Raw genomic sequence first — 14,366 nt, forward strand, 5'->3', positions numbered from 1 at the left:
AGTCTTTTCGCTGGGTCATGTTGGGTAAACCTAGTAAAACAGAGACCAACGTTGACAGACAGGGGGGAGGGGGGGGGGCAGGACGGGGCTCCAGCTCTCTGGGTCCAGAAGAACACAAGAACCTGAGCAGAACCGGTTGAACGGGAGCGTATCCATGGAACCGATGCTGTTCCTAGGCCTACGATCGGTCGATTCAAACCTGGGTGGATTTGGCTCGTCGGAGAAGGCCGTCCTTCGGGGTGGGCAGGGCAGGGGCGGGGCGTTCAGAGGGCAGGTCTAGACTGCGCTGGTGAGGCAGCGTCGCGAGGGGAGGAGCACATCGGGAGGGGTGGGGGACGGGATTGGCTGATGGTCATGTGATCTCAGAGTATGGTAGCCCTGGAGCCTGAGGGGGGGGGAGAGAGAGAGAGAGAGAGAGAGAGAGAGAGAGAGAGAGAGAGAGAGAGAGAGAGAGAGAGAGAGAGAGAGGAGAGAGAGAGAGAGAGAGAGAGAGAGAGAGAGAGAGAAGAGAGAGAGAGAGAGGGAAAGAGAGAGAGAGAGAGAGAGAGAGCGAGAGAGAGAGAGAGAGAGAGAGAGAGAGAGAGAGGAGAGAGAGAGAGAGAGAGAGGGATAAGACAGGAATGGAGTCAGTGAATCAAAGTGTTGTCTCAGACAGCTGGAGAGGTAAGTAAAGGAAACTATAAACAGATATGAAAATAGGTCACAGGTGGAAACATAAAAGAGACATAAAAATGTCAGAGAGGATTAGATGGGTTTTATTTAAATTATTGATAACAAATGGTATTTCCAATAGTGGCTTGGCAAGAGGAGCCTTCCTCTTTCAACTGGTCTCCCTGTACACAACCTCCCCCACCCCTTACCTGGAGCCCACTTAACTTTTCGAGTGGACTCTCCATGCGAGGCAGGCTGACCAGAGGCAGACCCACGCTGGGCTCCGGGCGCTGGGGAGCAACAGGGGGCATAGCGAGCTGGGTCGGCTGGAAATTATTGATCACGCATGTCACCTAATGGGGAAGACAGAGAGCGGGGCAGAGTGGAGTGGAGGGGTTACCCATCAGATCACAGTGATATAGGCTTCTGTAGTGTGTGTGTGTGTGTGTGTGTGTGTGTGTGTGTGTGTGTGTGTGTGTGTGTGTGTGTGTGTGTGTGTGTGTGTTTCACCTAAAACACTTAACCTTTACCTTACTGGATATACTTTGTTGATATGGTAGAAGTTACAACATGAAGTTTGTCTGAAAAAGGGGGCCGGACCTGCGGGACCGAGGCTCTCTGATCCTGTTTGCTGAGGATTCCCTTTAATCCCATGTGAGGTCAATTAAAATGGGATCCCTGGATAATAAAATGCTTATCAAACCACTGGTTGACATGCACTTGGTGTGGCTGGGTAGTGTAGAGGTCTAAGTACTTGTTGCGGCTGGGTAGTATAGAGGTCTAAGCACTTGGAGCGGCTGGGTAGTGTAGAGGTCTAAGCACTTGGAGTGGCTGGGTAGTGTAGAGGTCTAAGCACTTGGAGCGGCTGGGTAGTATAGAGGTCTAAGCACTTGGAGTGGCTGGGTAGTGTAGAGGTCTAAGCACTTGGAGCGGCTGGGTAGTGTAGAGGTCTAAGCACTTAGTCTGGCTGGGTAGTGTAGAGGTCTAAGCACTTAGTGCGGCTGGGTAGTGTAGAGGTCTAAGTACTTAGTGTGGCTGGGTAGTATAGAGGTCTAAGCACTTGGAGCGGCTGGGTAGTATAGAGGTCTAAGCACTTGAAGCGGCTGGGTAGTATAGAGGTCTAAGCACTTGGAGCAGCTGGGTAGTATAGAGGTCTAAGCACTTGGAGCGGCTGGGTAGTGTAGTGGTCTAAGTACTTAGTGTGGCTGGGTAGTGTAGAGGTCTAAGCACTTGGAGCGGCTGGGTAGTGTAGAGGTCTAAGCACTTGGAGCGGCTGGGTAGTGTAGAGGTCTAAGCTATAGGTGTGGCTGGGTAGTGTAGAGGTCTAAGCACTTGGAGTGGCTGGGTAATGTAGAGGTCTAAGCACTTGGAGCGGCTGGGTAGTGTAGAGGTCTAAGTACTTGGAGCGGCTGGGTAGTGTAGAGGTCTAAGCACTTGGAGCGGCTGGGTAGTGTAGAGGTCTAAGCACTTGGAGCGGCTGGGTAGTGTAGAGGTCTAAGTACTTAGTGTGGCTGGGTAGTGTAGAGGTCTAAGCACTTGGAGCGGCTGGGTAGTGTAGAGGTCTAAGCACTTGGAGTGGCTGGGTAGTGTAGAGGTCTAAGCACTTGGAGCGGCTGGGTAGTGTAGAGATCTAAGCACTTGGAGCGGCTGGGTAGTGTAGAGGTCTAAGCACTTGGAGCGGCTGGGTAGTGTAGAGGTCTAAGCACTTGGAGCGGCTGGGTACCACAACAGAGACTGGGTTCAATTTCCAGTAGGGGCTTTGGTCAGTCACCCCTACGAACACAGTGTTCACGGGTGGGAAGCTGAGGGTTGCCTGTTAGTAGGGACAGGATCTGGGGGAGATAGTGTGAACCTCCATGTGTGTTACTCACTCCCAGTGAAAGTCCTCACTGTCAGGTGAAACAGCTGATGTATTGGAGGAGGTGTGTGGTAGTCTACACCCTCCCCAGACTGACAGTAGAGCAGTATGTGGTGGTCTATACCCTTTCCAGACAGACAGTAGAGCAGTATGTGGTAGTCTATACCCTCCCCAGACCGACAGTAGGGCAGCATATGATAGTCTACACCCTCCCCAGACTGACAGTAGAGCAGTATGTGGTGGTAGTCTACACCCTCCCCAGACTTACAGTAGAGCAGTATGTGGTAGTCTATACCCTCCCCAGATTTACAGTAGAGCAGTATGTGGTAGTCTACACCCTCCCCAGACTTACAGTAGAGCAGTATGTGGTAGTCTACACCCTCCCCAGACTTAAAGTAGAGCAGTATGTGGTAGTCTATACCCTCCCCAGATTTACAGTAGAGCAGTATGTGGTAGTCTACACCCTTTCCAGACCAACAGTAGGGCAGCATATGATAGTCTACACCCTCCCCAGACTTACAGTAGAGCAGTATGTGGTAGTCTACACCCTCCCCAGACTGATAGTAGAGCAGCATGTGGTAGTCTACACCCTCCCCAGACTGACAATAGAGCAGCATGTGGTAGTCTACAGCCTCCCCAGACTGACAGTAGAGCAGCATGTGGTAGTCTACACCCTCCCCAGACTGACAGTAGAGCAGCATGTGGTAGTCCACACCCTCCCCAGACTTACAGTAGAGCAGTATGTGGTAGTCTATACCCTCCCCAGACTGACAGTAGAGCAGCATGTGGTAGTCTACACCCTCCCCAGACTGACAGTAGAGCAGCATGTGGTAGTCTACACCCTCCCCAGACTGACAGTAGAGCAGCATGTGGTAGTCTACACCCTCCCCAGACGTGTATATGCCTTCTACAACGCTGTTGGGTTTCCGGGTTCCTCTGATTGGCCACTAAGCCCACGTGACCCTACGCTAGCACGCCCCCCTTATCGCCGCCAGTTATCGCTTACGCCCGCACATGCGCATGAGCCGCGACAAGCCCCTTCAATGACAGAGCTCTCATATTTGCGAATGCATAAACTATATCTTAAATTATGGCTATGTGTCTAATATGGCCGTCGCTTATCAATGACTTGTTTTGTTTACATCAGGGTGAACGCTGTTGCATTCGCAAATATGAGAGCCAGCAATACGCAACTCCAGTTAACCTAATTTATACCGTAACGAATCATTTAAAAAATATACCGTTAACTGGAATATGTTGTTTCTTTACACATATGTTGGATTATGTCATTGGTTTGTCATGACAAACCAATAAAAATCGCTACTTTACATCAGGGTGAACCAGTGGTGGCTGGTGAATTCTTCTCCGGGGGGGCGAAATTAATTAGTATCCCCCTCTATCTCTCCTTCTCTCTCTCTCTTTTTCTCTCTCTCTCTCACTCACACACAGCGCGACGTGGAATCGATTCGTTACACAAGGAACTGCAAAAGATCAGACCTAGTAGTATGTGTAGTATATACCAAGAATAACTTCAGTATGAGTACAGGGCTGTACACATATTTTGCATATTGTTAAACGAGCCAAGGCTAGCTATTAAACTATCGATATGAATTGAAAATGGGGGACCCTGATGTAAACAAGACAAACGTATTTCTCTGGTCTGCATCCCCTTAACAATTGTGTGTATTGAGCCGTACTGTATTGTACCCATTCTGCAATCTGTTAAATGAAGTATTCATTCATTCATTCATTCATTAATTCAAACATATACTTACCATCACAAGAGTTGAATGGGGCGAGATATTGAACAAGCCATAATCCACTTCTTTTAAATCCAAAAGAAACTCCACTCTCTCTCTGATCCATCCAATAATAAACACATATGTATATCTTGTCATTTTAAACAAGTGACCATTCATTGTCCGGGTGATTATGCCCCACCCGCGGCGAAATTAATTAGTTAGTTCAACAACAACACAGCATCGCTCTAACAGAGAGAGTGAGCGAGCGAGCGAGAGAGAGAGAGAGAGAGAGAGAGAGAGAGAGAGAGAGAGAGAGAGAGAGAGAGAGAGAGCGAGAGACCGCAACTCACTTTGTTTAGTTGAAACGCGGTTCAGGAGGGCTTGATAAAGTGTATATCCACTGTCCAGACTGTTGATGTAAATGTCCACTGTTCCAGACTGTTGATGTATATATCCACTGTCCAGACTGGTGATGTATATATCCACTGTCCAGACTGCATCCAGCTAGCCATTATAGCGTGTTGTTGTTTGTTGTCGAACCAGCTAAGACAGAGTATAGCCTACCCTTCGAGAAGCTTTGTGTTCCAGACTCCAGGCTTGAACTTTCCATAAAAGTGTCCATATAAATCTATTTAGTTAGATCGAACACTGTCTGAATGTACAGTATCTTGTGATTATTATCAATTTCCGACAACTACTATTTCCTAGTAGCCCCTCGAATAGCATATATCTGCAGAGCCAGAGCCCAGAGCCCAATGTCTGGGGACGCGATGTCACGTGCCACTCTCAGCCAATAGTGACTACATCGGGCACTCGAGCAAGCGCCCTCTGGTATCGTATTTGACAGCGCTATGTTGTACGTACGTATTTATTTATACGTATTTGCATTTTGCCCTGTGAGTTGCGCAATTACGGCGGAGCAGAAATGAGCGCCCATGAAAATGGAGTGGAGGGGGCTAGGCGCTGGGGGATGAATAGGCTGCTTCCTCCTCACGCAAATAATTCTTTCTTCTTCTTTTAACCAGGGAGGGCGGCGCTCTAGCGCCCTCTATCGGCCGGCCGCCACTGGGGTGAACGCTGTTACGCTGCCACCACCCACTTCAATGACAGAGCTCTCATATTTGCGAATGCATAAACTATATCTTAAACTAGACAATTCCGCGCAGGGGAAATTGTGAAAGTGTGGGTGACGCCTGTGCACCGCCGGTCAACGGGAGAGGGTCTCTTGCGAGTCTCTATGACAAACGGTTCAAAGGATACAAAAAGGGGGCGCGGCCTAAGGATCGGGGGAGTGGTCAACATAGACCAATGAAAGAGGATATCCCTACTGAGTGCAATGACACAACCCGCAAGTCGCATAGCACACTATTACACTCTATTACACACTATTACACTATTACACACTATTACACACTATTACACTATTACACTCTATTACACACTATTACACACTATTACACTATTACACAATATTACACTATTACACTCTATTACACTCTATTACACACTATTACACACTATTACACTATTACACTCTATTACACTATTACACACTATTACACACTATTACACACTACACTATTACCCACTATTACACTATTACACACTATTACACTATTACACACTATTACACACTATTACACTATTACACTCTATTACACTATTACACTATTACACACTATTACATGATTACACACTATTACACTATTACACAATATTACACTATTACACTATTACACACTATTACACTATTACACACTATTACACTATTACACACTATTACACTATTACACACTATTACACTATTACACACTATTACACTATTACACTATTACACACTATTACACTATTACACTATTACATACTATTACACACTATTACACTATTACACACTATTACACTATTACACACTATTACACACTATTACACACTATTACACTATTACACTATTACACACTATTACACTATTACACACTATTACACTATTACACACTATTACACTATTACACTATTACACTATTACACACTATTACACTAGCACACTATTACACACTATTACACTAGCACACTATTACACACACTATTGTACTGAGTACAATGGCACAACCCGCAAGTCTCTACGACAAACGGTTCAAGAGATACACTAAGGGTGTGTGGCCTAAGGGGCGTGGTCTAATGATCGGGGGAGTGGTCAACATCAACCAATGAAAGAGGATATCCCTACCGAGTACAATGGCACAACCCGCAAGTCTCTACGACAAACGGTTCAAGAGATACACTAAGGGGTGTGGCCTAAGGGGGCGTGGTCTAAGGATCGAGGGAGTGGTCAACATCGACCAATGAAAGAGGATATCCCTACCGAGTACAATGGAACAACCCGCAAGTCTCTACGACAAACGGTTCAAGAGATACACTGAGGGGGTGTGGCCTAAGGGGGCGTGGTCTAAGGATCGGGGGAGTGGTCAACATCGACTACATCGAGGACATCCCTACTGAGTACAATGACACAACCCGCAAGACAGAGGGCGCTGTCAAGCAATTCAGTACTGCTACACAGAGGGGCGATTAATGGGTTAAGCCCTACTGATGGAACACGAGCTACTAGCTGCGAACACCATGTTCCAGAAAAGAAGGGGCAAGAGATGGACCTTCCAGGATCGGGCTACCGGTATGCAACGTCAACTGGACTACATACTCGTAAGACGAAGGTGGAGGAACTCCATCCTGAATGCTGAACCTTACAGCACGTTCAACTCTGTGGGCTCTGATCATCGAGTGGTCTCCATGAGGGTGCGACTGAGCCTCAGGGTCCCCAAACCAAGCCTGAAGACGCGGTATGACTGGAAGGCGTTCTCAGTCAACCCTGGCCTTCAAACTAGGTACGCAGTGGAAGTGAGGAATCGCTTTCAGCTGCTAGGTGAGGGGGAGGAGCCTAATACCAAATACAGGCGGTTCGTTGCTGCGAATGAAGAGGCGGCCAGGATGTGTGTTCCAGTGGTGGAGAGGAATGGTGTTCTTCCGGAGGTCCAAACACCCAGAAGTCATGGTGGCACGTGAGGGCGTGGAGGAGGCACGACGAGGCTACGGGCATGAGCAGACTGCAGAGAATCGCAAGGTACTGAAAAAGGCCAAACAGCTTTTGTTCGATACCTACGACAAGATAAGGGGGGAGTAGTTGATGCAGAAGGTGCAGAGAGTGGAGGCAGCGCATGGTGAACAGCAGTATGGGGAGGCATGGAGGGTCATCAATGAGATGAGTGGGATGAAAAGGTCGAAGCAGGGACAGGTAGAAGGCAACAGCCCAGAGGAGAGGGTGACCTCCTGGTTCACTCACTTCCGAAATCTACTGGGAACACACTCGACAGTGGATGAAGATGAGGAGACGATACCTGCCGTCCTCACGAATCTCACTATTGACGATGGTCCCTTCACAGCCAGGGAGTTTACCAAAGTGAAATCCACACTGAAGCAGGGGAAAAGTTCTGGGCCGGACGGCATTCCCCCAGAGGTCTATAAGAACTGTGACCTTGACAACATCATCCTGGAGTTCTGCAACCATGCCCTGATGAAAAACAACCAGCCTGATATGTGGTCTCTTTCTAACATCATCCCAGTGCCTAAGTCCGGAGATCTCTCGAAGCCAGACAACTACCGTGGCACAAGTCTGACATGTGTCATTGCAAAGATGTACAATCGCATGATACTAAACCGGATAAGGAAAGCCATCGACCCCCACCTCAGGGAGAACCAAAATGGTTTCCGAGAGAAGAGGACCACTGTGGCCCAGATCTTGGCCTTGAGAAGAATCATCGAGGAGGTTAAGAAGAACAACCTGACAGCGGTACTGTGCTTTATCGACTTCAAAAAGGCTTTTGACTCGATACACAGAGCCGTGATGATGAGGATACTCAAGGCCTACGGAGTCCCTCCCAATCTACTCCGGGCCATAGGGACCATGCACACGGTACAAGGGCCAAGGTGGTAACCCCAGACGGCAACAGAGAAGGATTTGACATCCTGGCTGGAGTGATGCAAGGGGACACCCTTGCCCCCTTCCTTTTCGTCATAGTCCTCGACTATGCGCTCAGGAAGGCCATCAATGGACGGGAGCAGGAACTTGGTCTCACAATAACCCCAAGGAGATCGAGACGACACCCCGCCATAGTCCTAACAGACCTTGACTACGCGGACGACATCAGCCTGCTCTCTGACCAGGTGGAGCAGGCACAGGAACTCCTGTGCAGAGTGGAGACGGAGTGCGCCAAGGTTGGCCTTAGGCTAAATGCCAAGAAAACCGAGGTCATAATGTATAACATCCTCCCGGATCATCCACCTCTAAGGACAACAGGAGGCTCTGCTCTAAAGGAAGTCAGTGATTTCAAGTACCTGGGCTCGTGGGTCAACTCGTCCGAGCAAGACCTTAAAGTGAGGAAGGCACTTGCGTGGAGGGCTCTGAACGGCATGACCAGTGTGTGGAAATCCAACCTCCCCCGTCAAATCAAGCTCAACTTCTTTCATGCAACAGTTGAGTCTGTCCTTTTGTATGGCAGTGAATGCTGGACCTTGAAGCCCACCCTGCAGAAGTCCTTGGATGGGTGCTACACCAGAATGATGCGTGTGGTGCTCAACATCAACAGGGATGAGCATGTCACTAATGCAAACTTGTATGGGGGGGTGCTAAAGGTGAGCGATAAAGTGGCAGTCAGGAGAATGAGGCTGGCAGGTCACTGCCAGAGACACCATGAGATGCCAACCAGCAAACTTGTACTGTGGGAACCAACACACGGGCATCGATCACGAGGACGTCCCACGTTAACCTATGTGGACGTACTCAGGAGAGATGTGGGAACAGAAAGCACCGGCGAGCTAGCCAGATGCATGGAGGATCGGGATGACTGGAAGCACCGATGGAGGGCCCGTCCGAGGACGACCTAGATAGATGAGAGGTCATTGGCAGGTCAGCTGTAGCCATGGGCCATGAGCCACACACCTGTTACCTAATTAGGCACGAATGACTTGCACTTTCCATACAATGCATGTCTATGGGGGCAGATGCATGACTGCATTGTCACGATGATTAAAAGCAAACGATAAGAGATAAAGCGTTGTGACTCGCACATGAGCACACAAGGAGTAGGCGAAGGGTCGTGTGCGATATTGTGGCATTCCGTCGACAATTGTGGCCCTGGTGGCCTGTACCGGTTTTTGCAACTATAAGTTACTTCCGGGGTAGGCCTGATTGGACCCGACAGGCACGTGACGCGGCAGCCTCAGGACGCGCAACAAGGCTGCTGAGAGCTGTCGCGCGGAAATAGGCTGTCTATTGCCATTCTCTAAGACGAACTCTAACCTTAACCAGCTCCTTAACAGCGCCTAAACTTAACCGTTCTAACCTTAACCAACTCCGAAACAATGCCTAACCTTAACCTTAACCATGCCTAACCTTAACCATAAAAAGAATATTGCCATTCTCTAAGACAAACTCTAACCTTAACCAGCTCCTTAACAGCGCCTAAACTTAACCGTTCTAACCTTAACCAACTCCGAAACAATGCCTAACCTTAACCTTAACCTTAACCATGCCTAACCTTAACCGGCGAAAGAATACACGTTAAAAAAAAAATCACATTAAAAAAAAAAATATTATGGGATTCGAACTCGTCAACAACGGACCGCAGGACCGCAGGACCGCTGCTCTGCCAGGTGAGCTGAAGCGCCGAATGAAAATCATGGCGGATTAGGGCGGTTACATAATTCCGCAAGCTCTGCCGCTCCGCTCCGCGGAGCGTGCCGCGCAGCAGAGAAAGTTGCGCGTCACATGCCTGTCGGGGCCAATCAGGCCTACCCCGGAAGTAACTTATAGTTGCGGAACAGTAACAGGCGCCCTGGTGGCGATCGGAACAGAAGGGGAAAAAAGCTCAAAAATCATCGTATTTCTAGAGTGGGAATACATTGGTGTCTATGGGGAGGAGAACCTTCAAACAAATGGTCATCAGTTGAGATAGAAATGTCCAATTCCATTTATTTTTATTTTGTGAGCGAACAGACAGCCGTGTCATCGTTTTGATGTGTTTTTTTTTTTCTACGTCCAAAATTTAGACCACTCTCGCAATTTACCCAAGGTAGTGGATTTTTTTTTATTTCAGCTCCCGCACTCTAACTTGCAATGCATTTCCAATGGGTCCGAAATGTTCCTGTTTAAAGTCGATTCGTAGCCAAACGGTGCGGTGAAACATTCCGAGTTTGAATAGCGCTGTTGCCATAGGCAAGCCGGTCGTTGTGATACCTTTCACGTGTATGGGGCGCGAACGCTCTGGCACGAGTAGTGTTTGCAAAATCGGTGGAATAAAGAAGCAGAATAATACAAATAGTATAGATTACTATAGTGTGGGTGGCAACCTGGCTTCGCATAGACACATAGCCATAATTTAAGATATAGTTTATGCATTCGCAAATATGAGAGCTCTGTCATTGAAGGGGCTTGTCGTGGCTCATGCGCGGGCATAAGCGATAACTGGCGGCGATAAGGGGGGCGTGCTAGCGTAGGGTCACGTGGGCTTAGTCAAGTCAAGTCAAGAGTTTTATTTGTCACGGCATACAAGTATACAATGAAATGCGGGTGGTCTTGCCCGCAACGATGTGCAATACAGTAGTAACAACATATAATAGAATCCAATAAAACAACATTGTGCAATAAACAGTAACATAGTAGGGCATATCGGTATTTGTACATTTACAAATTTGTTTGTAAATTTGTATTTGTTATTTACAGAGCATGGAGGACATGCTAGGTCCTGTGGTAGTGCATACACTGTTAGCTACGGATGAGGCACTGTGTCTTTCTGTACATTGCTATTTTATACAGTCTCAGGTTATACTATACTATACTACCTCGCATAAAAGGTATTGAGGTCATTTGCTAAGGAGATGTCACTGTTCAGTTTGAGGGAGGCGCCTTTGTAGTCTGTCATCGTTTTGAGCCCCTGCCACATAGCTCTAGAGTCAGCCTGTTCAAACTGGAGTTCAATTTTATCCTTGTAGCGCCGTTTGGCCTCTGTCACTGTCCTCCTTACGTTGTATCGCGCCACCTTGTGGTCATTCATGTTGCCTGCCACTAGGCCGTCGTTGTATGCTTTGGTGCGCGCTCTCAGAGCTTCACGGACGGATTTGTCTACCCAGGGTTTTTGATTTGGGTAAACTCTCATTTTGGTAGTGGGGATTGTTTCTTCCACCATAGTACGAACATAGTCCAGCACTGTCTCCGTGTAGACATGAATGTTATCTGTGTCGCGGAACACGCTCCAGTCTGTGCAGTCAAACGCAGCCTGGAGCGTTTCCTCTGACGTCAAATCCCATTTCTGCACCTCTCGCGAGACTACGGGAGTGCTTTTGATTCTCTGTTTGTACTTTGGTCAAAGGAAAATGGACGCGTGATCTGACTTACCAAAGCCACTAGCAGAATGAGCCTTGTATCCACCCTTAAATTGCGTGTAACAGTGATCTAGGATGTTACCGCCTCTGGTGTTACAAGTCACATGCTGATAGAAGTCAGGTAATACCTTTCTCAGATTGGCGCTATTGAAATCACCCACCACTATGATGGCGGCGTTAACGTTCGCTGCCTGGAGTTTGTTTACCTCGTCGTGGAGCCTGGAGAGCGCGGCACTATTGCTGGCTTGCGGTGGAATATACACTCCTACAAGGATGATCGCCGTTAACTCCCTCGGGAGGAAGAAAGGGCGACACTTGATGGTTATATATTCCAGGTCTGGGCAGCAGTGGTTCGATAATTCCTTCACGTTAGCTGGATCGCTCCAATTGTTGTTAAACATGAAGGCAATACCTCCTCCACGTTGTTTGCCGGACAATGCTGATCTGTCCTTGCGGTGGATGAAGAAGTGGTCGGCCGGTTGTATGGCGTGGTCTGGGACGTCCGGCGTCAACCACGTCTCGGTGAAGCAGAGAACGTTACAGTCTCTAACATCTCTTTGGTATTGAATCCTTGCTCGGATGTCATCCAGTTTATTGTCAATTGATTGTACATTGGCTAGCAATATACTGGGTAGTGGCGTTCGGTGTCGTCTGGATCTCAGCCTGTTACGGATCCCAGCTCTCTTCCCTCGCCGCCTGGTGATTCCTTTGTTCCTGGGGTCAGGATCTGGTCCCGTTGTTCTGAGAATCTCCAAAGGCCATTGCTGCGGTTCGGAAAGCTGATCGGAGTAATCCAATCGGTAAGTTTCCCGTAATCCGATGTCTATAAGTGACTGACGGTCATACACATTAAATGCACCTACTGTTGGTACAGACAAAACTCTTAAAACTATAAATATTAACAAAAGTAAGCACAATCTCGACGGAGCGAACAGACAGGCGACCGGGCATAGCGGCGCCATCTTTTTTTTCCATACCAGGCAGTGATGTTTCCAGTCAAGATGCTCTCTACAGCTCCGGAGTAGAAGGACTGGAGTATCTTCCCAGAACTTCCTTAACTGTCTCAGGTGGTAGAGGCGCTGCTTCGCCTTTTTTATTGGCTTAGTGGCCAATCAGAGGAACCCGGAAACCGAACAGCGTTGTAGAAGGCATAGATGCTCCCCAGACTGACAGTAGAGCAGTATGTGGTCGTCTACACCCTCCCCAGACTTACAGTAGAGCAGCATGTGGTAGTATACACCCTCCCCAGACTGACAGTAGAGCAGCATGTGGTAGTCTACACCCTCCCCAGACTTACAGTAGATCAGTATGTGGTAGTCTACACCCTCCCCATACTTACAGTAGAGCAGCATGTGGTAGTCTACACCCTCCCCAGACTTACAGTAGAGCAGTATGTGGTAGACTACACCCTCCCCAGACCGACAGTAGGGCAGCGTGTGGTAGTCTACACCCTCCCCAGACAGACAGTAGAGCAGTATGTGGTAGTCTACACCCTCCCCAGACTGACAGTAGGGCAGCGTGTGGTAGTCTACACCCTCCCCAGACTGACAGTAGAGCAGCATGTGGTAGTCTACACCCTCCCCAGACTGACAGTAGGGCAGCGTGTGGTAGTCTACACCCTCCCCATACTGACAGTAGAGCAGTATGTAGTAGTCTACACCCTCCCCAGACTGACAGTAGAGCAGCATGTGGTAGTCTACACCCTCCCCAGACTTACAGTAGAGCAGTATGTGGTAGTCTACACCCTCCCCAGACCGACAGTAGGGCAGCGTGTGGTAGTCTACACCCTCCCCAGACTGACAGTAGAGCAGCATGTGGTAGTCTACACCCTCCCCAGACTGACAGTAGAGCAGCATGTGGTAGTCTACACCCTCCCCAGACTTACAGTAGAGCAGTATGTGGTAGTCTATACCCTCCCGAGACTGACAGTAGAGCAGTATGTGGTAGTCTACACCCTCCAAAGCTTCATTTAAACGTGTGTAATTCGGCAGTTCAACAAGTTGAAAGTACTAAACTCCTTGGAGTGATGCTGGATTGCACTCTGTCTTGGTCTCAGCATATTAATTATATTGTTTTGAAAATGGGAAGAGCAATTGGTATTTCCAGGGAATGTACTTCTTTTGTTGCTCATCCCCTTTTATGTCAGATAGTGCAAAGTTTAGTTTTATATCATCTTGACTATTGCTCTGCGATGTGGTCATCTGCAGCCAGTGGTGACCTCAGGAAGCTCCAGGTGGTCCAGAACAGGGCAGCACAGTTGGTACTAGGCTGCTCACTAAGGTCTAATGTGAGCACTATGCATGCCCGCCTCTCTTGGCTTAACGTTGAAAATAGATTGTCTTTTAATATACTTGTGCTGTTCAAGTTGGTCATGAGCAGTACATCTCCTGTTTTATACATAAACAGATTGTTTTTAGTAATACTGTGCATGAGCATTACACTAGAGATTCCAGTAGTGGGCAGCTTGATTTGCCAGGTCCAAAAACCAACGCTTTAAGGAGATATTTTATTTTTAGAGCATTAACTCTTTGGAATAACCTGCCTCAAAACCTCTGCTGCATTTGCAGTAGATTCACTTTAAAAAAAATAATCTTAAATTGTATTTAACACTGTAAAGTATTTTTTTATTTTTTATTTTTCTGTTTCTGTGCTTGCATGTAATTTTAGCCAACTTAATTGTTAGT

At 47.9% G+C, this 14,366-nt stretch overlaps 1 protein-coding gene across 1 annotated transcript in view; it reads right to left on the reverse strand.

Moving 5' to 3' along the window:
- Window positions 1–258: 258 nt before the first annotated feature.
- Window positions 259–14,366, reverse strand: part of plppr2b (phospholipid phosphatase related 2b) — a 218,146-nt gene continuing 204,038 nt past the window's right edge. The window contains exons 7-8 of the mRNA XM_084318674.1: window positions 877–1,004; window positions 259–385 (exon numbers count right to left, since the gene is read on the reverse strand). Coding sequence (XP_084174800.1) covers window positions 277–385; window positions 877–1,004 — 237 coding nt within the window. The 3' untranslated portion in view covers window positions 259–276. The remainder of the gene's footprint in view (window positions 386–876; window positions 1,005–14,366) is intronic.

The sequence above is a fragment of the Notolepis coatsorum genome (genome assembly GCF_963971535.1).
Source record: "Notolepis coatsorum genome assembly, chromosome: 7".
NCBI classification, from domain to species: Eukaryota; Metazoa; Chordata; class Actinopteri; order Aulopiformes; family Paralepididae; genus Notolepis; species Notolepis coatsorum.